Source organism: Myxine glutinosa, chromosome 4 (assembly GCF_964187855.1).
Source record: "Myxine glutinosa chromosome 4, kmMyxGlut1.1, whole genome shotgun sequence".
In the NCBI taxonomy this organism is placed as follows: Eukaryota; Metazoa; Chordata; class Myxini; order Myxiniformes; family Myxinidae; genus Myxine; species Myxine glutinosa.
This window is the reverse complement of record NC_136264.1, coordinates 64,328,007-64,355,064: the sequence shown is the minus strand read 5'-3', so window position 1 is coordinate 64,355,064 and position 27,058 is coordinate 64,328,007. Positions and strand designations below refer to the sequence as shown.

At 44.6% G+C, this 27,058-nt stretch overlaps 1 protein-coding gene across 1 annotated transcript in view; it reads right to left on the bottom strand.

Annotated features, from left to right (window-relative positions):
* LOC137424706 (alpha-synuclein) overlaps positions 1–16,352 on the bottom strand; it is a 75,711-nt gene extending 59,359 nt beyond the window's left edge. The window contains exon 1 of the mRNA XM_068112445.2: positions 16,160–16,352. Coding sequence (XP_067968546.2) covers positions 16,160–16,280 — 121 coding nt within the window. The 5' untranslated portion in view covers positions 16,281–16,352. The remainder of the gene's footprint in view (positions 1–16,159) is intronic.
* Positions 16,353–27,058: the final 10,706 nt, after the last annotated feature.

Genomic DNA, 27,058 nt, shown 5'->3' with positions numbered 1-27,058 from the left:
ACACCTGAGCAGCATACATTCTGCACCATTCCACATGTGCAGCCAAACTGTGCAGCACCTTGCTGTCATGTCCTTTTGCTGCACCTGTGCAGCCGACCTGTGCAGAACTTTGCTGCCAAACACCTCTTGCTGCACCTTACTACACTTAAGGACCACAAGTCTTGTGGCCTTGCACCTCTGCTGTGCAGCATCTTTATGTAAAATCATCTTGCAGCTTCGGACCACTTGTTGAGTGTCATTGATGCCACGCAGTTGGACCACGTGAGAACGGCCCTGCTGGCCAATGGAAAGCAAATAAAAGCATTTTCTGTATTATTGTGTGCTAGGGATGAAGAAGTTCTGCAAGTTTAGATGGCCCTGATGCTTCAAATGGCCTGTATGCCGGTCAGGGGGCCAGCCGGTTTGTTAGACACACACGGAAGAAGCAAGATGCAAGATGCAAGCAGCAAGTGCCATTTATGAGTGTGTTTTGTTGTGTTTTCTCTCCTCTCCAATATTCTCTTCCAAAAAGAACAGGTCCTTGGTCATAGCATTGTAAATAAAGTTAAGTTCTGTGCTTGTAAATAGAAGAATGTGCCCACCGGCTATGTGCTTAATTTGAAAATTCCGGAAATACTCGGGTAGTTGTGGGTGTGAAACTGTTAGATAGCTGCTCAACGCAATAGGAGGGACATAACTAGTGCTAAAACTGTCGCACACTTGGGTCAGAGTAAATGCTAGGGGGAACCACACCTATGTGTCACATTTAAACGTAATATTAATTTTGCATGTTAGGCTCTACCGGTTGTTCCATTGGTGGGTTCGACTCGGGACGAGTCTGGTGAGAGAGGGGTGTAGTGTTGTGGTTTTGGAATAAAGGGTAATCCCCGTCATAGGTAGACGCAGCACAACATATAGCCTCGCGATAGTTCAGTTATTTCTTAGTGAATGTAAGCGTAGTCCTTTCCTGTGTTAGTTTTGCGTTGAGCAGGCCCGTGAATAGGGCGGTCCTTTGGCGCTGGAATGCCACGTGCGCGGCCTGAACAAGTCTGGCAAGGCCGAAGGGAGGCGCTGCAGAGGGAGTGGCTGGTAAGCAACGAGCCGCCAATCAGGGCTCGAGGGGAGTGGCTAACCACGGCAACGGGAGGTGGAGCGTGGAACATTCGAGTAAGGCCGGGGCGGAGCCATAAAACCCTGCTCCGAGCCCTCCGCCTGAGTTGAGAGTTCGGAGTTCGCCTGAGTTGGAGTTCGAGTCTGGTCGAGGCATTGATTGAGTCAGAGTCGTGTGCACAGGCAGTGGAATTAAGTTGAGCTTGAGAACGCGAGTGGAGCTGCAGAACGAGGGAATTGAACAATTGCTTATTATCGTCATTGTACACAAACTTGCCCCGTGCCCTGCGCTCTGTGCTGTATTAATCGCGCGTTTGAGAAGACGACCCGTTCCGGGCCACAGACGCGCGATCTCCTCCCTGCCTGCCTTCTCCTGCATACGTGCCGTGACCGCCAGAGGGCCACGCCGGGCGAGCTGCCCCGGAGTGGAGGACGCCAGGCGCGTTTGGCGCGCAAACTTCTTTTCTTCTTCTCCCCGTGTGCGTGAGTGGGCCCTGTGTCTGGAGTAGTTAACCTTGTTTAAGTGCCTGTTCTGTGTCTCTGCGAATCATTGTACATTGTGGAAATAAATCGTGTTCTTCTTCTTCAATTTGATCGTTCCCGTCCCTTCCATCCATTGGCCTCGCATAGTACAAATAAAACCGCTTGAATCGGGTTCCATAAAAGTAACGGCACGAATCACGTGATACGCATACCGCTCGGGCGTACTCGATTAAGCGTGGCTTGTGCGAGGTCCGGTCCCCGCTTTCATGGCAGCGTGGGTGAAAGGTACGAGCGGCGTCGACCCGATACCCTTTTTCACGCTTGCTGCGGAAGTGGCGATTCGGCCTCGTGGACACGAAGACCTAAGGGGGAAAAAGGGGTTTAATCCCCCCTTTGTAACATGGCACGGGCTTCGGGAGATCCGCAACAATATATATGTATATATATATATAGATATACAATTTCATCCAATCTGTCCATTAAATTTTGAGATATTCTGCTCACAAATAAACAGACAGAAAACAGGCAGACAGAAAACAGGCAGACAAATAGACAGGGGTGAAAACATGACCTCAGTCCACACTAGGTAATAAAATACACCGATTCTCTGTATGAAAAGCATCCACATCATATCAGTGTGAGAATTATCAATTACCATAATTATCACATCATGTGTACAAGAATGTGGGTGTCGGATGTAGAGGGGAGAGATATTGAATATGTGGACTTTTGTTTTAGAGGATATTTTGTATACTCCATTTCCTTGCTCCATTTTGGACAAAATGGATATACTCCATTTAACAAGGATATGAAAAGTAGAGTTTTTTGTTTTAGAGGGGCGGGTGAGGGAAATTGATGGAAAGTTAGATGATTATTTGTCAGGTTGTGTGGTGATGGTGGTGGTGGTGGTGGTGGTGCATATGGGAGCGTCTGTTCGGAACCTTTGAAGAGGAGGTATGAGTATTTCAGTGGCATATGAAGAATTTGGGTGTGAAAATGATTAAGGGATTCAGTACCTCATGAATCGGAGTTGGGACAAGATTATTCATAATTTACATCAATGATTTGTTTGAACAGTCGGGTGAAGAGTAGGCTTTCTAAATTTGCAGATGCCACAAAGCTTGGAGGTAAGGTAGATAGCAGACAGGGTGCTGATCAGATTCAGGAAAGTCTGGATACTTTAAAAGATTGGGCAGAGCATTAGTAAATTATGCTGTTTAACATAAAGAAATGTAAGGTGCTGGGGATAAGTAAGAAGAATAAAAATATGCGTGTCACACAGGAGAAGCATCTGGGGTGGTAATATACGTATATGGGGGTATGCAGAGAGCAAAGTGCCAAGCAGTTACAGTTGGAGCTAACAGAGTTGTATGTGTTATTTGTCAGGGGATAGATTATATATCAAAAGAGGAAGTGTTTTTTTGGTATACATAGTCAAGACTCGTGGAACAGCTAGTACACTGAACAGATCAAGACAGAACAGGACAAAAGGATCAGTAGAAAGAGGGGGGGGGGGGGCACCAACAGCCAAGTTTAAGGACAAGACAGAGGGAGACAATGGACAAACAATAGGTGTGTGGAGGAATGGGGGGCAGGAAAGGACCTATGGGGTGGCCAAGATGGGGATACAGACAGAAACTCTCAGGAAGGGAAACTAGAAATTTGGATGAAGGATGGCTTGTGGTGGGGTGCGGTTTGGGGGTTAACAATGGCAGCAAAGATCATGGTTTTGGATTGCGGATGATCTGAGATGGTGATGTATAGTTGTCTTGAAGACCTACAGGGAAGAATGAGATTGAAGAGAATGTGGTATTTGGTTCCACGGGTGGAGAAAAAGAGGAACAAATGACTGGAGGGGTGCAGTGATCCTGGATTTCAGTAGTTTCACCAGAAGGGGGTTGATGGTGGACCATATGCCTCCTGCATAAACTGGGGGTGGGGGTCAAAGCAAGCAAAGAGCAGAGTGTGCAGGCGGGAGAAAACAGAGACCATAGACATCTGCAATAGCGATAGGCCCATAGACTCAGCTTCAGTGTGGGAGATTCCAATGATCTTGAAGGCCTTGGTTTCCACGGCGTCATGCTGAGCAAGGTGCGAGGCAGGGGAGCTAGTCCCAAGGAAAGAGCAGTACTCCACCAAGGTGTGGACAAAGGCCTTTTCGGTGAATAGGAGTTCAGGTGTGCCAATGAATGACCATGCACGACGGAGGATGCCCAGTCATCGACTTGCTCTGGAGGCCAACTTTGAAATGTGGTTTGTCCAAGAGAGATCATGGCTGATCATGAGATCCTGAGACCCAAAAGCTTGAGTGACAGAACTTCTTTGAGAGGATTGTTAATAAAGTAGATGGGGGCATTTTCCAGATGGTCCTTTCAGAGTGAGATGGTGAGAGTGTGAGATTTGTCTGGATTGAAAGACAATTCCAAGTATGTGAGCAGCTTGTGATTTTGTCAAGGTCTGAAGAGAGGGAAGAGGCTGCTGCCTGCCTGTCTGAAGGATGAGGGATGTCACAGCAAAGGGTGTAGTCATCAGCATATAGATAAAGGGGATTTTCCAGAGAATCAGAGAGATCATTTATGAAGATCAGGGATAGGACTGGGTCCAGAACATGGCCTTAGGGCACTCCAGCCTTGACAGAGAGGAGATGAAAGGATTCCGTTGAGAGCCACACATTGGGTATGAAAGTAGAGGAAGTCAGTAAGCCATGTGTGTAGTTGGCCTTGGATGCCATAAGCAGAGTTTGGAGAGCAAGGCAGGATGCAAAGCTATATAGAAAGCATGAGACATGTCCAGAAAGACGGCCCTGATCTCATTTCTGACGTGGGCTTCCATCCTGTGTTGGGTGAGTAGAAGTTGCATGGCCAGGCTGGAGTGACCTTGTCTGAATCCAAATTGGTGATCTAAGATGAAGATGTTGGAGAAAAGGAAGGATTTCATATCAACTGCGATGATGTGTGGCTCGTTTTCTGGATGCTGATCCAGCTCACCAGATACGCTCAGCAAGGGAGCCTCGTGAGTGGAGGAGGCCAACGGGCTGACCGCATGCCTCATGGTTGCAGCAGGTTGATCAGCATCTCAAGGAGATAGGGATGGGCCAGGCATCAGCCTGGGGGATGGCCAGACGGAGGCTCCTGGAGTACCGTCGGAAAGTGGATGCTGTGGTGTGATGCTCCGGCGCATGCTCCCATACCTGACCTGACCTGTGATGATGGATTCCATGACATTGCTGATGATTGGAAGCAAGCTGATAGGTCTGTAGTTGGTGGGATCCGTTTTTGCACCTTTTTATGTAATGCAGTGATGACCTAGGATTTCCGAGCAGATGGAAGATGACCTAGGGAAAATGATAGAATGAAAATGGCAGAGAGAAGGTGTGTAGGAGCAGCAGAGCAGGCTTTTAGTACACGTGAGCTGATTCTTGCATTGTTGCAGTCAGTGTTGAGGGTCGACAGAAACTTCTTCACCTTCTCAAGTGCAAAAGACACAGGGTTCAGGAGCAGTTTGGTACGACTTGGTAGTGTGGGTAAGAGAGCAAGGAGTTGGGGTCACAAGATTTGGAAGCAAATACAGAACTGAGGCATTCCACCTTCTCGCAAGCGGAGTCAGCAGTGATGCCATTTGAAGTGAAGGAAAGGATGGAAGGGGAGCATACATCAGAGACAGGCTTAACAAAGTGCCACCAGGTTTTAGAGGAGAGAGGCAAGTTTGAAAGTTCAATCTTGAGGTTGGATAGATGTTGCTTTCTGGCTCTCCTGAAAGTGGACACACACTTGTTGCAGGCTTTTTGGAATGTATTGAGATTGCCTTTGGTGTATAGGAATTGAGTAAGCTTAACAATGTACAGTAAATCCTCGCTTAACATCGTTCCGGTTCACGTTGTTTCCCTATTAGAGAACATACTTGTTTGAAGTTGTTCACCATTCCGTTATAACTTCGTGTGCGGTAGATAACTACCACAAACTCGTCCATCAAAACCCCTCAAAACCTCTAATTTTGTGCCAGACTAATGGTTTTCCTCATTTTAATAAAGCTACAGTTGTTATGGACATATTCATTGTGTTATTTCACCAGAGGGTTACGGACCAGTATAACATTTGACTATTGCTGTGATCAAACATAATTGTAATGGGATGAAGGTTCAGTCAATTGTACTGGGTAAAATAATTGTTTTGGCTGTCAAAAGTCTAGTTGGGTCACAACAAACCTTGCCAAGGCTGAATTGGCCTCAATAATGACAGCAACATGAGAGAAGAGAAACCAACGGCACCTCAGCTATGGCAACAAAGTGATGAGAGACATCGATAGGAGCTACATTGGCCTTGGCAACGATAAAACCTCTTGATGTAAGAGTTACCGACAGTTTGATGAAGGTATAAAATACCAACAGTTTGTGTCAGGAGACAGAAGAGAGGAAAAATGTAGAAAGAAAGGAACAGCTTCCCCACCCCAGCTCTCTCTCTCTTCTAAAGATCTCCTGATGTCCCTGTTCCCTACTGTTGTTGTGCTTTTCTCTCTTTCCCCCTCTTGTCTCCCACTCCCTTTATAATATGTTCTATGTGTTAGCGCTTATACCAGCCTCGACTAAGTATTCAACAAGTACAAATACATTCAAAGTATACCACCCCCATGCCAAATAAATAAATAACATCTTCCAGTGCGCGGCATTGCCGGGGCGCCTCAGGCACCCGGCGATACCACCGTGCAGCACATAGGGACGGTATTGAGAGGGAGAGGTGTACAATAATTGATTGATTTATTGCATAATTAAAATCAATAAAGAATAATCGTAAAATAATTTCTTAATCAAATTGCTAATGGCATACCTCAACCACCAGTGTTTCATCCGAATCTGTAACTTTTTCAAAATTAATTAAACAAGGCATTAATCGAAAAAATTAGATAAATAAATTATTGATTCATTGACTGATCGATAAATAATTAATCGATCAATTGATTAATCAATAATTCAAAAATACCCTTTATAGCCAAATCACTTGGTCATTGTCATGTCCAAATATCAGCTTCCTATCTCAAAAGGTGCCTGAGATAATGCCCAGATGAGAAAGGAAATAAATAAGTACTTAATCGATAATAATTAAGTAATTAATCAATTAATTGATTAATCAAAAAACAAATACCATTTTTGCGAAAGCACTTGCTCACTATTGTGCTGAAATTTCAGCTTCCTTGCTCAAAGGATGGCTGAAATATCGCCCGGACAAACAAACAAACAAAAAAGAAAACGGGGTGAAAACTGAGTACTCCCTTTCAGCGCGCGTCATCACCGGGTCCCCTTCGGTGCCCGGCAATGACATCATGCAGCACCTCGCAATGGAATAGGGAAGGAGCGGTGTACAAAAAAGCTGCTGTGCCCTGAATTTCATGGGCAAAATTCACTTTAAAACCGACTCAGACAGTAAAGGAGGAATCGGGAGCCTATTGCATGCTGAGCCCCAGATGCTTCAGCGACCCCATTCCCTGATTACAAAGAAGCAACTTCACCCCGCTGTGTATTGGTCACTCTAATCTAATGGTTGGTCTATACTCATCTAATCTGCAGCCCTGTTGTCTCAGAGAGGACTTCAAAGAAGGCATCTCCTCGCTGGCTGAATTGAGACGGCAGCATGTTCCTTCACTATCTCCTCATCTGCTTCCTGTGCGCATTGTCCTTCACAGCATGGAGCAATTTCTTTTCCCCTGGAACCTATCCCACTCACTCCTATTTACATTAATTCTTATTGGATTGGCTTAAAGGAAATTGGATTGGCTTGAAGTCACTTTTCAAGAATGTAATTACAATGTTGAGCGACAACTTACAGCATAGGAATTTAATGAGGCCTCATGTGGAATATTGTGTACAGTTTTGGTCACCAAATCTGAGGAAGGATATAGCCGCCATGGGGAGAATGCACAGTGTCGAGCTACTCGATTGATTCCAGGGCTCGCTAGACTAAGCTATGAGGAATATTTGAAGGAGATTGGGCTTTATACATAGACAAGAGGTGATTGCGAGGATATCTGAAAGAGATGTTGAAAATAAAGAAAGACGTGGACAAGATTGGTGAAGTGGAGTTTTTCAGCAGAGTGGACAGTGTTTAGTCCAGGGGTAAAGAAAGAAGATGAGAAAAGAAGAAAGAAGACGATGAGATTTGGACAGTTTTAAGGCAGGAATCTTTCAGTCAGTGATTAATGCATGGATTGGTCTTCCCAGAAAGGTAGCTGCAGTGCAGGGGTGATTAAGTTTAAATGAAATTTCAATAGGCACCTGGATGCATTGAATAGAAGTATATGGGAATATTAACTTGATAGAAGGATATGGGACTGGGAATATTATTAACTTCCACCAAGTCATCTTCGACACCCTCCACAAGTTGTTACACCTGGGGAATGCATGCGATGGAAGGTAGATATAAGATTGTGGAGCCACACGCACAAAAATATCCAGAAGGTGGATAGGTTCCTGCCTTGATTGTGAAACCTCCAAAATACACCGCCATGTGGCAATTCCTTTACAACTTTTTGACGAGCCATCAGATCAGTTTGATTACACCCATGTTGACATTGTAGGTCCACTGCCACTTTCACGAGGATTTTGGTACCTGTTCACATGAGTGGATCGGTTTACGCAATTCCCCAAGGTCATACCCATGGTTACCATGACAACAGAAGACTGCGCCCACACATTCCTGTCCAGATGGGTGTCCCGGTTCAGCATTCCTTCTACCTTTGTTTCGGACTAGGTGTGCCAGGTTGAGTCCAACTTCTGGAGTGTTCTCAATCATCCTCTTGGCAGAGATCGACACAGGACCATGGCTTACCACCCACGGTCAAATGGTATGCTCAACAATTTCCACCACTAGCTTAAGGAGGCCCTCTGTGGCCATCCGGATGGCTCCAATTGGGTGGACGAACTCCCTATTGTACTAACTGCATTTCATGCTCAAGGAGGATCTCAACTACAGGGTGGAAGAATTTATCTATCGCTGATCGCTATGACTGCCTGGCAATTTGGTGATGGCATCAAGTACAACATCATCCATGCCGGATGATTTTGCACACTGCCTCCACAGCCGTATGCTGCATTATGACTTGTCTCCTGCCTGGCACAGCCGACACAAGGTGCACGTGCCTGCCTCGCTGTTGCCAGACATGGATTTGTGAGGTATGACATGGTCCTCAGACCATTACAAAGACTTTATGATAGGCCTTTCTTAGTAATCAACAGAACAAAGAAAAAGTTTGTGATATATCACCATGGCCCAAAAGAAATGGTCGCAATTGTCCGCTTCGAACCAGATTTCCTCAAAGAACCGACAGCTACAGCTGCCCCCAACACCAAACAGCCAATTACACGATATGTAATATACGGCCAGCCTACTCCACCCCTAACGATGGCACCTGACCCACGATCAACGACCATTTGCGCACATCAGCCCACATGTGGGACTTTGTCGCCAACATGAAACCACGGTGCTTGGACTGTTCCCCACACTGGGAGAGGGGTGGGCGGCTCCTGTAGCGAGTTTTCCCTGGGGTAAGTGTCCAGGTAACCTCCATTCACTCAACCAATTCAATCACAGTTTGTTTCCACTAGCCAATCGGTGAAGATTAATGCCTCGGTCACAAATGGCCTGTGGCGTGTTGGCGGCGGCCGTAAGTCCTGAAAATTGCCATAACCGTGCGGTGGCCGCATGGTAGATATGGTAGCCGTGAGGTGATCTCAAGGTTTTTTGCTCGTCGCAGGGGCTTACGATTTTTAAAATTTGACATTCAACTTTTTTTCGGAAATCGCTAGGCCGTAGGCCGCAACCCCACCGCATGTAGTATCGCAAGGTCTTGCGGCCTCCGTGAGATGGCCGTACGATGTTCTAAATATCGTACGGCGGCCGTGCAGTGACTTTAGTGCTGCCGTACGATGGCCTAACGGCAACCGTGACAACCGCAACAACCGTGCGGGCGCCTTGCGATTGCCTTGTGGTCGCCGTGAGGGAGCCTCGCGGTTCGCCTTGCGGTCTCCTCACGCATTTTGATTTCATGACTTTTACGATTGCCGTGTGGACCCCGTAACATTTGTGAACACTGCTGCCGCAGCCCGCAAAGCCGTACGATTTGTAAAAATCCCATCTACAAACCGCAGACCGCAGAACCGTGTGGCGGCAGCATCATATGTGACTAAGGCATAAGGGTGTGAGTCTGTGGTAGCGGGGTTCTTTTTTTGCGGCTCCAGCTGGTAGGATGGACTTTCGGTGATTGCCTCGAATGGTTTGCCTGAAGTGGAAGTAAAAACTAAAAACATTATATGCTCGAAGTACAAGCTATTCACTAAATTCCATCATAAAATCTTCCTGGTCACCATTGTTGTGTTCATCTCAACATGGGGTTCTTTCAATATAACGATCGTTATTGCAATCCCCACATGTCCGCTGCACAGCGTACAGTATCCACACTGCCAGGGAGTGGATCCCAGGCCAACAGAAAGTCACACCCATGGTCTTGCCTTACACCGGCATTGGATGGTGTATGTTAAAGATCCTACTGTGTCCTTCACAGAGAGTAGAGGAGCAATCGCCGATTTATATATACTAGCGTGGATCGGCTCGTAACACTCGCATCACCACACGACGCTACTGGGACACAGGCTTGCTTTAACTTAGGATCAGAGCGTGCCTCACCATTCTAAATTTCCTTCCATGAGGATGTCGGGAGGAGGGCAAAATTGCAAGTCACAAAAACCTATTAGGGAGGGGGAATATTGTTGTGTAATAACACTAATATTATGCTATAATCATTAGTGTGGGTGTTATTACTTTTAGTATTGGAAGCGACCTTGTAAAAACACCATGAAAAACGGCTTGGAAAAACGTCATGGAAGCAGAAGGAAGGGTCATGTTATTAACCCTTGTGGGGTGTATTACTATATAGACTACAGTATATCTACGATCAAGTGCTATCGTCATCACGATAAGCATAGATTGCCTCATGGAGGTCAGGATTCCTCCAAATTTCTTTCAGTTTATTGCTAAACAGCAGTAGCGACTGTTTAAAAAGGTAATCGTACGTGTTTGTGGTTTATAATATTTTTTACTTTTGGTAAAGGTTTTCACGAAATGCCATGATAAGCTGTTTAGAAATGTTAACATGGCGTTTGTCCAAGGAGGAAAACCCCCGTGGGGAGAGGGGATATTATTAGAAGTAATTTTGATTTGTAAAAACATTAATATTATGCTATTGTCATGATTGTTCTTATTATTTTTGTTATTAAAAGACACCTTAGAAAAATGCCACAATAAGCTATTTTAATATGGCTATGCACCTCAACACGCAACCCTCTTGGTGGGTAAAACCTTCAGGGGGACAGAGGGAAATGTTAGTCCTGTCGTGTGACCCTTAGTCCTGTCAAGTTTGGTTGAGATTTCATAAGTAAGACCGAATGTAACGTGCTCAGACAGACAGACATCAAATTGCGTATATTAGTGTGATTGGTGGTTTATGTTTCCGTACTTCTCACTCACCCTGTATAATGGAGGTTATGTGTATGTATGTATGTATGTACATGTACATGTACATGTAAATGTATGTACATTCGTGGCCAAAAATATTGGCACCCTTGCACTTTTTCAAATAACGCACCATTTCCTCCAGAAAATAGTTGAAATTTAAAAATCTTTTAGTATCCACATGTGTATTTCTTTGGTTTGCAGTGAAACAATGCAAAAAAGCTGAACAAATTACTACATTTTAGCTTATTCCACACAGCAATCCTAAAAACGTCTAGACAATGTTATTGGCACCTTTGAGAAGTTGTTAGAAATAATTCGATTTCAAGCAGGTGATTTTTCATTACTTTGGAATTGAACGCACTTGTGGTGAGTTGCAGTTGCCTGCAATAAAAAAAAAATCACTCATTCAACCAGTTTGAATGGAGAAAAGAAGTCATTCTGCTGTTTTGTGTCACTGTGTGCAACGCAATGAGCATGGAGAAAACAAAGAAAACCAGAGAATTGTCTGAAGCTGTCAGACACTATTGCAGCCAAGCATGGACAATCTCAAGGCTACATGTCCATCTCCAGAGACCTTGATGTTCCTGTGTCCACCGTAAGCAATGTTATCAGAAAGTTTAAGGCTCATGGCACTGTAGCCAACCTCCTTGGACGTGGCCGCAAGAGAAAACTTAATCGAAGATTGCAGCGAAGGATTGTTCGAATAGTGGAGAAAGAACCTCGATCAACTGCCAAACAGATTCAAGCTGACTTTCAAACACAATGTATGACAGTTTCAACTCGCACCATCCATCGCCAACTCAATGAAAGCGAGTTCTAGGGTACAAGACCCAGTAGGACACCACTGTTGAGAAAGCTCGACTGGACTTTGCCAAAACACACCTGAACAAGCCAAAATCCTTCTGGGAGAATGTCCTGTGGACAGATGGGACCAAATTCGAGCTTTGTGGTAAAGCACATCATCTCTATGTTTACAGAAAAAATATGAAACCTTCAAAGAAACAACACCTTCCCTACTGTTAAACATGGAGGAGGTTGAGTGATGTTTTGGGGTTGCTGTGCTGCCTCTGACACTGGGTGCCTTGAATGTATGCATGGCATCATGAAATTAAGAGATTACCAAGGCATTTTGGAGTGTAATGTTCAACCCAGTCAGAAAGTGGGGTCTCCGTCGAAAGTCATGGGTCTTGCAGCAGGACAGTGAACCCAAACACACTTCAAAAAGCATCCAGGAATGGCTCAAGACAAAATGCTGGACTGTTCTGAAATGGCCAGCAATGAGTCCAGATCTAAATCCCATTGAACACCTGTGGGGAGATCTAAAAACAGCAGTTGGGAGAAGGAACCCTTCAAATCTGGGAGAACTGGAGCAGTTTGCACAAGAAGAGTGGGCCAAACTGCCAATAGAGAGGTGTGGGAAGCTCATTCATGGCTATAGGAAGTTCTTGACTGCAGTTACACTACTCACAATAAGTTAGGGATATTGTGGGAGTGAGTTTAATTTTTTTTATAGGGGTTAGGGTTGGGGTATTGAAATCAAGAATGCTGTGTTTTTTTCACACTCATTAATAACCATAGAATTAGGACCAACAACTTTTTTTCAACATAATTAATACACAAAATCAACCACACCAAAGAACCTGCCAATATCCCTAATTTATTGTGAGTAGTGTATTTAGTCCAAAGACTGTGCTACCATATATTAAGTCTGGGTGTCAATAATTTTGTCAATGCCATTTCTTTTTATCTTTTGATTTAAAAGGATATATGCAGTTCTGAATCAAAAACAAAGGTTCTGTAATATTAACAGTGAAATAACGAATTGTGGAGACCAAATACTTTTGTCAATTTCAACTTATTTTTCGAAAAAAATGTGAGTTATTTGAAAAAGGGGCAAGGGTGCCCATATTTTTGGCCACGACTGTATTGTTACGGATCCGTGACATCCGCCTTTGTTGTAATGATTTACTTGTAGGATTTTTAGTTTCAGGTAATATTGTTGTTAAGATTTCTGTGTGAAATGGAGTTTACTTTAGTAAAAGTAAAAATAAATGTTTGTGAAGGAAAAAGGAAAAACGCGGCAAAGAAACCAGAAAGGAGAAGAGGAGTGAGGTGATTGGCAGGGAGAGGAGGAGACAGCCGTGAGTCGCATCGAGGCTGCGACCGGACTTTTTTGATGTTGGTCGTGAATGAGTTGAGGCTTCCCGTGAAAGGGATTGCCCGTGACATTGTCCTAGATTGAGATTGCAATTAAACCTGCGTCTCAGGCTTTATCACCACGTGTGGGCTATTGTTGGAGGGAAAGCAAGGCCTCCATTACAGGCCGATATGCCATTTTGTCCTCGAAGAGGGTGTCCGCCTGGTGCATCGTGTTTGTCGTTGGGATTTTCATATCGACCTCATCGTGTTTATTGCCGTTGGTTTCCATATCGGATAAATTCCCATATCGACCTCTCACCTCGTAACTCCTCGTCCGCCGCCGTGCCGATACGTGCCTTTTGTTTTGCCATTCTGCACTGACTTTGGGGAATGTTAGATTCCACTCACATTTGGGGTATCGTGAGTTCATTGCTTTGAGAGCATTGGGGAATGATGGTACCATCATATGTATTGTTCATGAGATGCAAGTCATATTTTCATTGTACTTTCTTTAAGCGTGTTATTATTGTGTATGTGAGAGTTCTCAATACAATTACATGAAACCCCTCAGCCCAAATTGGGCTAAGGGGTGTTGTCGTCATGGGCGTCGTCCGGGCATCCGTCAACTTTTGGTTTCTGTCAATTTCGAGCAGAACGACTTGTCCGATTAAATCCATTTTTGCAGTGTGTTAGGGTTGAGTAGAGGAAGATTCTTTTCGAAAATGGGCGCGGTGCGATTTTCAATATGGCCGCCACGGCAGCCATCCAGGCGTCCGTCAACTTTTGGTTTCCGTCAATTTCGAGCAGAATGGCTTGTCTGATTAAATTCATTTTTGCAGTGTGTGTTGGGGTTGGGTAGAGGAAGGTTCCTTTAGAAAATGGGCGCGCTGCGATTTTCAATATGGCCGCCACGGTAGCCATCTTGAAATTGGTTTCCGTCAATTTTGAGCAGAACAGCTTGTCCGATTAAATTCATTTTTGCAGTGTGTGTTGGGGTTGGGTAGAGGAAGGTTCCTTTCGAAAATGGGCGCGCTGCGATTTTCAATATGGCCGCCATGGCAGCCATCTTGAAATTGGTTTCCATCAATTTCGAGCAGAACGGCTTGTCTGATTAAATCCATGTTTGCAGTGTGTTGGGGTTGAGTAGAGGAAGGTTCATGGGTGTGCTGCGATTTTCAATATGGCCGCCACGGCAGCCATCTTGAAATTGGTTTCCGTCAATTTCAAGCAGAACGGCTTGTCCGATTAAATCCATTTTTGCAGTGTGTGTTGGGGTTGAGTAGAGGAAGGTTCCTTTCGAAAATGGGTGTGCTGCGATTTTCAATATGGCCGCCACGGCAGCCATCTTGAAATTGGTTTCCACCATGTATGGGCTGAGGGGTTATGCCTGCTTTGCGGTGCTATTTATTTTGTTCTTCAATTGCGTTGGTGTGGTTTTACCATGGTTTATTAGAACACTCTAAATAACAAATCTTTCTGCCGCCTTCCCTCTCAAGACTCTGAGGTGCACTGTAACCGGGGTTTGGGGAGGTAATACGTAACAGTATGTATGTATGCAAGTATCAACTACTCCTCCGATAGGATTTGCCCGATCGAGCTTAAACTTTCCGGGATTAATGAGGACAACCTAAAGTTATGTCTGTGCAAATTTGGATCGATTCCACAATGTTTTGAAAGTTGTTTTTTTTTCGCCCATCTTTAGGGATTGGAAGGGGGAATTTTTAAAGTCCGATAAGGAGGATTAATTTGAAGAAAAAAAAAACTTGTCATAAAATAGAAGTTGCAGGAAATATTCGATTTAGTGGTGGTGCAGCTATTTAAATCTTGGAAATAATGAATACTAATTTTGCATACATGCTGGGATTACCCAGGGTCAGGTCATATACACAATACCCCCACCGCCCCCATGAGTGGGGGAAGACGACTTACGATTTCCACCTGTACACATGGCACAGTGCAAGTGGTTTTCTGATCCCTGCTGGAGACAGGGGAGATTACTATCCACAGAACAAAATATTTGCACCACTTCCCCCAATGTCCCCCTCCCCTCGCCCGCTCCAGGCTGCTCCTGGAGGGAGCGGATGTTTGTACTATTCATAATTAAAGCTGCACGACCATAATTATAGTTGCACGAGCTCGTGCGTACAGAGGAAGGGACCGCACATGCTCAGACGAGAAACTGTTTTTCAGTCAATCAATTTGAGTGATCAATTGTTTTGTTTTTTACAAAAAAACTGGTGGGATTATTAAAAAATATTAGCAATAATAAAACACAACAGTATTGGTAGGATGGTTTAAAAATATTAGCAATAATCTTTTTTAGAGCAATCGGTAGAGTCGAGGGTTTGTTTGTATTCGCTGGATGTAGGAAAGAATGAAAAGTGAATCAAATAGACAAAGATTGGATAATTAGATGAGCGGGGGGAGGGGCACTTGCAGCATGGGGGGGGGGGGGGCACTTGCAGCATGGGGGGAGGGGCACTTGTAGCATGGGGGGAGGGGGGCAGTTGGGCCGTAAATAGGGACGGCCATGAACATTGAACAGGTGTCAGCTCTGAGCTCGCACACGATACACACTCGTGACGTTCGTTCAGGAGACGCTCACGCCGTGCACGAGCATCCGTACATACACGCAGCACGAAATTGCAAAACGTACGGCCGTTTGGCACGACTTGCACGTAGTATATACGAAGCACCAATCCCCGGCAACGGAGTCGCACGGTATCCATGACTCCATGAGCGAGCGACGGACGCATCCGTGAATTTCCTTTTAATACTTTTTCCTCATTTGATTTGAAAAGCCGTTGTCCCACGCCGTAGCCATAGTAACGTGCTATTAACAACCTGTGGGCCTCTACTTGCTTAACGGCGTTAATCTCTCAGTTGTTCCTCATTTTATCCACCATTAACATCCCGCGTTTCCATAGCGCCCGGTCGGATGGACGTACCCACGAACATCACTCCCTCTTTTGTCTTCTCAGCGGCGTCCGCGACGCTCTGCTTGGTCTTCTCCGCGGCCACTGCGACCCCGTCCTTCGCCATGCTCAGACCCTTCCTTAGTACATCCATCGCTCCTTAATACCGATCTTGTCTGTCTCTCTCACACACACTCCCTCTCTCTCGTGCCCCTGTCTTTCTCTCTCGTGGGCGGGAAAATGAGATTAACGGGTGATGGGAAAGGAGGAGGTGGACCTGCTTTTACCCACTCACTGCTCCTGGTTTCACCGTTCCCATTGGATGATCACATCAAATATGTCACCTTCAAATTGTCACAACAATACAATAATTACATTTATTTAATATACAGTGCATTCAGAAAGTATTCAGACCCCTTCCCTTTTTTCACATTTTGTTATGTTGCAGCCTTATGCTGAAATTGTTTAAATTCATTTTTTCCCTCATCAATCTACACTCAATACCCCATAATGACAAAGAGAAAACAGTATTTTAGAAAGTTTTGCAAATTGATTAAAAAGAAAAAACTGAAATATCACATTTACATAAGTATTCATACCCTTTGCTATGACACTTGAAATTTAGCTCAGGTGCCTCCCATTTCTCTTGATCATCTTTGAGATGTTTCTGCACCTTGATTGGAGTCCACCTGTGGTAAATTCAATTGATTGGACATGATTTGGTAAGGCACACACCTGTCTATATAAGGTCTCACAGCTGACAATGCATATCAGAGCAAAAACCAAGCCATGAGGTCGAAGGAACTGCCTGCAGAGCTCAGAGATAGGATTGTGTCGACGCACAGATCTGGGGAAACCTACAAAAAAATTCTGCTGCATTGAAGGTTCCCAAGAGCATAGTGGCCTCCATAATTCTTAAATGGAAGAAGTTTGGAACAACCAGGACTCTTCCGAGAGCTGATGGTCACTCTGGCTGAGCTCCAGAGATCCTGTGTGGAGATGGAAGAAACTTCCAGAAGGACAACCATCACTGCAACACTCCACCGATCTGGGATTTATGGCAGAGTGGCCAGAGGGAAGCCTCTCCTCAGTGAAAGACACATGAAAGTCCACAGAATCCTGTTTCTCACAGTCTGAGTGTCCTTTAGGTGCTTTTTTGCAAACTCCAAGCGGGCTTTCATGTGTCTTTGTGAAAAAGTGAAAAAGTGAAGGGGTCTGATTACTTTCTGAATGCACTGTACCTTCAACCACCCTGTCCCATACAATATGTTGTTGGTGCATATGAAGCTTATGCCTGCTGGTTGCATTATTTATTTATGGAAGTGCGGCTGTGCCGCTGATGCAGTGCCCCCGTTACCAGTCAGCTGGTACTCATTTCGCGAACTTAGGAATGATGAAAGGCCGAGTCAACCCACCTGGTGTTAATTCAATGGCACGACTAGAGTTTGAACTCAAGACCCTGAGGTCTTAAAACAGCCACCTGTGGACAGTGTGACTTCAAGCCCTCAACCTCCACCTCCGAAAACCAAGTCCTCATCTTCCTCCTCTCAACACTAAAGTATCAATCTTCTCTTCTCACTTCTCACAATCTCCCCCACTCCAAGCCTTCAAACCCCCTCCCCACCCGTCAGAGTCGCTTGTCCAACTCACAATCCCGTGAGACATGCCGAAAGGATATGTGACTATAAATGACCCGAAACCAATTATCTTCTTCCTGATGGATATATATACACATCGTTAAAAGTAAATAATGACCTCGGACAAAGACCTTTTATAAGGATATAGGTTTAAGCCCTATTTGAGAGAATCCCAATCCCCTCCCCGCTTCAAGCCTTCAAACCCCCATCACTTTCCCACACCAATGACGGTCTCCTGTCCAACTCACAATCCCACGAGATATGCGGAAAGGATGTGTGTCCATGTGCAGGTCATGACCAATCACGGTGGCCTGTCCAACTCACAATCCCACAAGTTATGTGGAAAAGATGTGTCCATGTGCAGGTCATGACCAATCACGGTGGCCTGTCTAACTCACAATCCCACAAGTTATGTGGAAAAGATATGTGTCCATGTGCAGGTCATGGCCGGTCACGGTCGCCTGTCCAACTCACGTTATGTGGAAAAGATATGTGTCCAAGTGTAGGTCATGGCCCGTCACTGTCGCCTGTCTAACTCACGTTATGTGGAAAAGATAAGTGTCCAAGTGCAGGTCATGGCCCGTCACGGTCGCCTGTCTAACTCACGTTATGTGGAAAAGATGTGTCCAAGTGCAGGTCATGGCCCGTCACGGTCGCCTGTCTAACTCACGTTATGTGGAAAAGATATATGTCCAAGTGCAGGTCATGGCCCGTCACGGTCGCCTGTCTTACTCAAAATCCCACGATATATGTGGAAAGGATATGTGTCCATGTGCAAGTCATCGCCCATCACGGTGTCTTGTCCAACTCACAATCTCACAAGTTATGTGGAAAAGATATGTGTCCATGTGCAGGTCATGGCCCATCACAGTCGCCTGTCCAACTCACGTTATGTGGAAAATATATGTGTCCATGTGCAGGTCATGACCCGTCACGGTCATCTGTCTAACTCAAAATCCCACGATATATGCGGAAAGGATATGTGTCCATGTGCAGGTCATGGCCCATCACGGTGGCCTGTCCAACTCACAATCCCACAAGTTATGTGGAAAAGATATGTGTCCATGTGCATGTCATGGCCTGTCACGGTTGCCTGTTCAACTCACATTATGTGGAAAAGATATGTGTCCAAGTGCAGGTCATGGCCCATCACGGTCGCCTGTCTAACTCAAAATCCCACGATATATGCAGAAAGGACATGCGAAAAGAAATGACACAAAACCAACTCGATGGTATCCGTAGAATACTTACCCTATGCAGTCAACCTGATGCAAGCCAACTCTTCTGTTTTTTAACGTTTTTTTTTCATTGATCCAATATGGCTGCCAGACCACATGAGCGATGACGTTATAAATTTATATTCTCTAATATAATTGTTGCGTAGATCACGCTCAATACATTTCAAAGTGATCAGACTCGGCGTTGTCCATGTCGAATTATGACGTCACTACTATGGCACCAATGACGTCATCATTAACAACACCTATTCCCCATATTGAGTTCTTTACAATGGTCCACGTTTCAAGTTTTTCCATGTAGTGGTTTTGGAGATATGGAGGTGCAACGTTTTCGGTTTTTCCAAAATGGCACCTGTACCACATGACCTATGATGTCATGATTATCATTAAAATATTCTACAGGAGGAGGCGCTCCTATGGTGAAAATTTCGTGCCCATCAGACCAACAGTTGCTGAGAAAAAAAACAATTCATAACATTGGCTATTGGCTGCCTATTGGCGGCCCTGATTGGCTGGAGGTTCGCGCCTTCCACGCCAACCAATCACACGTTCCCTGTGGCGTGGTAACAACTCGTCTCACACGATGTTGCTAGGCCAGCTGGTGGTGCGGCTGGCATCGGCCATCAAGCGGTGCCCCGATCTGGCTTCCTGCCGGTCTTCTTCCAAGGTCATTGTAAGGGAAGGGAACTAATTAATGTGTGCACTAAGGACCTATCCAATGTTTAGGCAGCGATTGGAGTTGTACTTTCAAGTTAGAGAGGAAGGCCTCAAACGGTACAACACATGGACTTTAACAGACGAACAGCAGCAGCAACCCGCACATAAGTGTTGTACTTGTCGAATTTGACGTCATAATGAAGGCACCAATGATATCATCATCATGAACATATCTTATTCCCCATGGGGAGTACTTGACAATAAGCCATATTTCATTTTTTTCCCATTGAGCGGTTTGGGAGATAGAGAGGTGAAATGTTTTTCCAAGATCTTTTGACGTCATAATTATGAATAAAAAACTTCTGCAGCGGTGGCGCTCCTATGGTAAAATGTTGTGTTAATAGTGTAATGGTATTACATTAGTTGTGTGGAACCGGAAATGCTTGCTTGCGTTTTGGAGTATGAAGGTGGAGTTCTGGGGAGGGGGCAAGGGGTGTGTGTACGGGGTCGTCGACATGAACATGATTCCGGGTGCTGCAATAAATGATTGTTCTCTTTGACATCGCCTCGTGATCTATTCGACATCAGAACGTAACATGGTGCAGCGGTTTTTCGACGCATATTCGAGCTCATCAAGGTAAAAAGCCAATGTTTCCCGTGCCTCTTGTAATCGGCTCATTCCTCGTTGACCTCGCAGCCGCCATTCACAATGGCGGATCTGGGAAGAACTCCGTGCATGGACTGTATCGCGCCTAACACAGCGGCGGTTTTAAAGATGTTTCGGCAGCGATTGGAGCTGGACTTTCAAGTTAGAGACGACGGCCTCAAACGGTACAACACATGGACTTTAACAGACGAACAGCGGCAGCAACCCGCACATATTTTCAATTGCTTCCTGGAACAAATGGAACCCTCGGATAACTTCAGGATCTCTCTACTGGAGCTTCGTTACTACAGCCAGAATCTCGGTGAGTCGCTGGATGGCTTCATCAACCGGTGCAAGCTTCAATCCCAGAAGTGTGATTTCAGCTCCAAACAAGAAGAGAACGACCACTTGACAGAACAGATCATTGCAAGTACCCAAATGTCCGACTTTCAGAAGGAGCTTCTGACAAAACCTAAGACCTTCACTCTTAACGAGGCCTTGAAACTGGGGCACACATACGAGGCATCTGCCACATACATCAAACAGCTGCATTATATGAGTGATTTTGCTAACAAAGCAACAACAACGTAAACATCTCCACTGTTGGCCCGAGGGCCGAGACTCAGTAAGTGCAAAAACTGTGGGACCTCACACCCTTCAGCACGTAACCAATGTCCTGCTCGCAACGACACGGGCATATTGTGTGCTAAACTAGGCCATTGGGCCAAGTTCTGTCTTAGGTCAAAGTTTCAACAACCGCGACCCTACCTCTCATTGAATGCCCACAGACACCAAACATTGAGAAGCTTTGCACCCAACAACTATGGTCCTTCAGGTAAATGCTTGCTGGAACCCCCGGACATGACATGCTCGTGTTGATCTTCACAACATCAAAAAAGAAGGTACACCAGACCCTCGAGTTCCATGACAACACCCATGCGTAAGGTATTCGCGGTTTCCTAACGGAAAAAGCAATTCCCATCTCCACGTATGTTGTTATGGTAGAAAAACCCAGTTAACGGAAAACCTAAACCTTCATACTCGACGTCATTCTTCACGGTCAGACCAAGTCGCCCGGAAATATTGTGCTGCCAAACGCTATCAGGTGGATTAAAGAAATGAAGACTCGGGCCCTGTCTTCCGACACGTATACTGGTACGTTTGGACATCGGTGATGAAGTGCTTGGGGAGTCGTGTGCCGACAGTTGTTCGGATTGACGAGATATTCTTGGTATTTTGTATTTGGTATTAGTATTTGGGTAATTACATGTACCATTTTTGCCATCAGCATCTCCAGCGCTCATCGTGTGACAATTATCAGTTGTGACAGCGATAGGGATTATATTTCGATCAGACTGAATCTCAAGCTGCAAGGCTGGTCCACATTTCCGGGTAGCATCATTGGACTTTGTTTCATTCGATACCATTTTATTGTGACTGGTATGCGTTTCAGAGATGCTCAATGAAGTCAGAACTATACTTGGTTCATTATCGGAGTCTGGAAGAATTTTCGGCTTTTTCCCATCGAACTGCTTCAAATGTTTAGCTTGGCCCTTTCACGTTGACTTTAAGATTCGTGACCTTTTGCGGTTCACACTTTTGACATGTACTATAACGTTTATCACGTTTTACAACTTGTACCACGTTTCACGATTCAAGGAAATTAGGAATAATTCAGTCAATATCAGAATTTGCGGTGTGAACACTTAAAGGAGGTACACGGAAACGTATAGTAACGAATTGCGGTGTGTACACTTGAAGGAGGTACACAGAACCCTATAGTAACGAATTGCGGTGTGTACACTTAAAGGAGGTACACGGAACCCTATGTAAAGAATTTCGGTGTACACTTAAAGGAGGTACACGGAACCCAAGATAACGAATTGCGGTGTGTACACCACGTCTAGAACACACAACTATGATGTCTTCACTTCAACACTTCAACACAATGTCCAGAGGACTCGGCGTTCAAGATGGTGATTAGTAGAACGAATGTTCGTCTGCAGAATCAGAATGTCACAGTCGGCATAAAAAGTTCGTGTATCACGACTGTCTATCACGACTTGAAGGCAGATTCAGGCTTCTGAAGACGGTCAACACCGAATACAATGTGGGTGTGGAAACTCGTACTCTGCAACGATAAGAAAGGAAGTGTGTGAACTTGGGAAGCTTTGGAGTATTGTGTAAGATTTAAGAGTTATTCATATAAGTTTAAAAAGACGATATTTTGATTTATTTTTGTGTTATTCAAAAACAAAGACAATATTAATCACTAAAGTACAGCAGCAATTCATTCAAGTATTTTGTATTTTGTGCAGTAAAATGATCCACAATTTGTTTTGCTGCCTTCACACTTCATATAATTCCGGCGGCATACTTTCATAGATGAGGATAGGTAACAGGGCCATACCAATATCATAGTCACGGACAGCGCAACCTGGAAATAGATAATCATGAACATCAAAATGGTCACACAGAGTATTTTTCGGGCAATCCAAATGTCATTAGAAGTTCGACGCAAGGCGAATTAAATCGCAAACAGGACATCCTAGCAGGGCAGGGTAGCTCAGTGTTCAGGTCCAAGAATGAATATCGGCATTGTGAGACGTCTATATTACAGCGTGGTAAATCTGTAACGGAAAAAAGAAATGCGTGAACTTAGAGAAAGTGATGAATTTGTGGCGGCCCGCATCAATTCCAGGCAATTTTGACCTTGGAATGCCACGTTATCGATTGATTAGATGACAGTAGTCTGTTAGATGAGATTAGTTAGCTATAAAATATCGAAAACCCTGTTCGATGAACACCGATCTTGTAATAAAAGAAAATATCGAAAACCCAGAGTTCTGTTCAGACTACTTTGAAATGGCCGCCCTTTGTGACCTTTAAAAGTCAAAACCGACATTGAAAAGATTTAAATAGGAATGTATTATCTGTTATGAGACTAGTTAGCTACACAATTCCGAAAATTTGGTTCGATTCCGACAACTTTGAAAATTTGACCTTTGTGACCTTGAAATGTCAAAACGAAGGTTACTGACCTTGAAATGAGATAGAAAATAATGTATAATCAGTTATGAGGTTAGTTAGCTACACAATACCGAAAATTCGGTTAGATTCCGACAACTTGGAGATCTCGCGAGATCTCGCAACCTGTTGGAGATCTCACGAGATCTTGTCGGGGCGGTCATGGTTTTTCGAAGCTGTTCCACGATCTTCATGCACGTTCGAAGTTAAGTAATTGTTCACAATTGTATTTTTGTCAAAACGGTATTTATCTTACGTGTGTGTACCCATAGTGTGTCCCTCGGAAGATTCTCGATGTTAATGTTTCATACCTGCATAAAATAGTCGAGTATTTCGTGCCGCGCGGCTTAGTTGTTGAAGCTTCCTATCTTGAGGCTTGGTTCTCTCCGGGCATCCAAAGTGAAGTTATTTTTCCATTCGTGTGTTTGTCAAATTTCAACTCGTTATTTTATCGTCTATGCGTTATTGTTTGTTTATAGTTATTTTTGCCTTGGCTCTAATAGATGATATTGCCCCCTTTGGCAGAAACAACCTCAAGTAGGCGTTTCTTATAACTGTCTACCAGTCTCTGACATCGACTGGGAGAAATTTTTGCCCACTCCTCCATGCAGAATTCTTTCAGATGTGCGATGTTTGAGGGGTTTCTTGCATGCACATCTCGTTTCAAATCCCCCCACAACATCTCGATGGGATTTAGATCCGGGCTTTGACTTGGCCATTCCTGAACCCTCCATTTCTTTCTTTTCAGCCATTCCTTGGTGGATTTACTGGTATGTTTAGGGTCATTGTCATGTTGCAAGGTCCACCTTCAGTTGAGCTTCAACTTTCCGCCAGATGGCCTCACATTATCCTCAAGCACCCTCTGGTACAATGAAGAATTCATAGTGGATTCTATGATGGTGAGCTGCCCAGGCCCTGATGCAGCAAAGCTGTCCCAAACCATAATATTTCCACCACCATGCTTTACAGTTGGTATCAGGTTCTTGTCGTCAAATACTGTCTTTGGTTTTCGCCAAACATGTCTTCTGGTACTGTGGCCAAATAGCTCTACTTTTGACTCATCTGTCCAGAGCACATTACTCCAGAAGTGCTGGCCTTTGCCTAGGTGTTCATTGGCAAACTTTAGTCTTGCCCTGATGTTCTTTCTGGACAGCAAAGGTTTCCTCCTGGCACACCTCCCATGTAGATCAAATTTGTGCAGCCTCTTTCTAATGGTAGACTCGTGCACTTTGACATCAACAGTGGCAAGAGCTACCTGTAGGTCCCGTGATGACATTCTGGGGTTCTTAGAGACTTCTTTCAGCATATTGTGGTCTGCTCTCGGGCTGAACTTGCTGGTGCAGCCTGGCCAGAACAAGTTGGCAGTTGTTTGGAATCTTCTCCACTTGTAGATGATCTTCCGGACAGTCGAATGATTGATTTCAAATTGTTTGGAGATCTTTTTAAATCCCTTCCCAGACTCGTAGGCATCTACAACCTTCTTTCTGAAGGCCTCAGAGAGCTCTTTTGATCTAGACATGGTGACGCCGCACACTTCAACAACAAAGAGCAAACCAAACTAAATGTCTGAGGTTTAAAGAAGACAGGTTCCTCAAAGATCCTCTCTAATGATGTTCTAATCATTTGCACCTGAGCTGGTGCACCTGATTATAATTTTAGGTATTTGAAGTAGTGATAAATGTAGGGGTGTACTTACTTTTTCCACATGCAAAATTTGCATTCATGTTTATTTAAATTATACAATGGACTACAAAATGTAAATGTTTCATGATATTTGTTATATTATATCACCTTTATCTATCAATATTGTTGAAATGAAGATCAAATAGCTGTATGTTGGAATATGTTGAAAAAGTCAAAACTTTACATGGGGTGTACTTACTTTTTCACGTGACTGTAGGTGGGGCGAGTTTGCGGGCTCTTTTGGCATGCAAACCAACCCAACCCCACCTTATATAGGTGGGGAATGACATGAGCACTTCAGACATGAGGCCTTTCCCCTCCCCGCGTTATATAGGTGGGGCCATGACTCGAGCTCTGAAGGCGGGCATCCTCACTCCGCCCCTCCTTATATAGGCGGGGCGAGGACTTGAGCTCTGTCAGCCGGCGGTCTCAACCCTCCCTGTCTTATATAGGTTGGGCGAGTATGCAGGACGGCTTACCCGCCGTGCCTTATATATAAATCGAGCTAGATTCTGTATAAAAATTTTTTTTTTTTAAATATACTCGAGCTGAATTCTGTGTACAAAAAAAAGAAGAAAAAAAAAAGAAACTCATCCCTCCCCACCTTATATAGGTGGGGCGAGTTTGCGGGAGGCCTTACCCCGCCCTGCTTATATATACTCGAGCACGATTCTGTGTACAAAAACAAACAAACAAAAAAAAACCTCATCCCTCTCCACCTTATATAGGTGGGGCGAGGACTCGGGCTCTGTCAGCGGGCGGCCTCACCCCTCCCCGCCTTATGTAGGTTGGGCGAGTATGCAGGAGGCCTTACCCCACCCTGCTTATATATACTTGAGCTCGATTCTGTGTACAAAAAAAAACATTTGTTTACCAGAGCTCGATTCTGTGTACAAAAAATAAAATGAAATAATATATACTCGAGCTCGATTCTGTGTACAAACAAACAAACAAAATAAACCTCATCCCTCCCCACCATATATAGGTGGGGCGAGTATGCGGGATCTGTCGGCGTGCGACCTAACCCTACCCCGCCTTATATGGGTGGGGCAATGACACGAGTCCTGCAGACGTGATGCCTTACCCCACCCCGCCTTATATAGGTGGGGCGATAACTCGAGCTCTGTAATCAGGGGGCCTCAACCTGCCCCGCGCTATATAGGTGGGGCAAGGATGTGGACTCTCTCATTCGATGCCCTCACCGTGCCCCGCCTTATATAGGTGGAGCGATGACATGAGTTTTGTTGGCATGAGGCCTTACTCCGCCCCGCCTTATATAGGTGGGGAGAGTACGCGTGTTGCTTTACCCCGCCCTGCCAATATAGGTGGGGCAACCACTCGGGTTCAGTCGCCGGGCAGTCCCATCCCGCCTCGCGTTTTATTTTTTTAATAAAAGGCCTCGATATAATGTACGTTTCCACATCAAAATAGATTTGAAATTGAAATTTTATGTTTCTGTAGCGACCCATCGGTTTCGGTTATGTTTTCTGGTTTTGGATATATACGCAGCCCGATAAACGGGCTTTACAGGGTTCCCGAGTTGGTTTTTACAATAAACATCTTCTCGGACGAGTTTGTGTCTTGCCCATCACTTCGTCCGTCTCAAGCGAGAGCCCGGCTCTTCATTTCCATCTTTCTTTCTTATGTTGTATTTTGATGATTGTATTAGTTTATTAACTGATTAGAAAGTGTTTAACACTAAAGATTTCACAAACGGATATTGGTTTTATTTTTGGAGTCCACTGAAGTTGATGCTTTGATACCGTTTTTGTTTTTAATCAATGCTCTGAGCCATTTTCAATCTTTACTCAATATTCTGTTTTTGGATGATTGTTTCAATTTTATGGGAATATACTTGTGCGCTGGTACAAACAATAAGGCCATTATAATTGTGAAAACGAGAGCATTTACGTGTTCTTCACTTGATTATTTTGACCAGTACCTTGACATATTTTGGATTTGAAATCTTCCACCACAATCTAAGCCATCAATTCCTCTACTAAAGAAGTTCACCAATCTCTATATGATTGAAGACCAGGAAGCT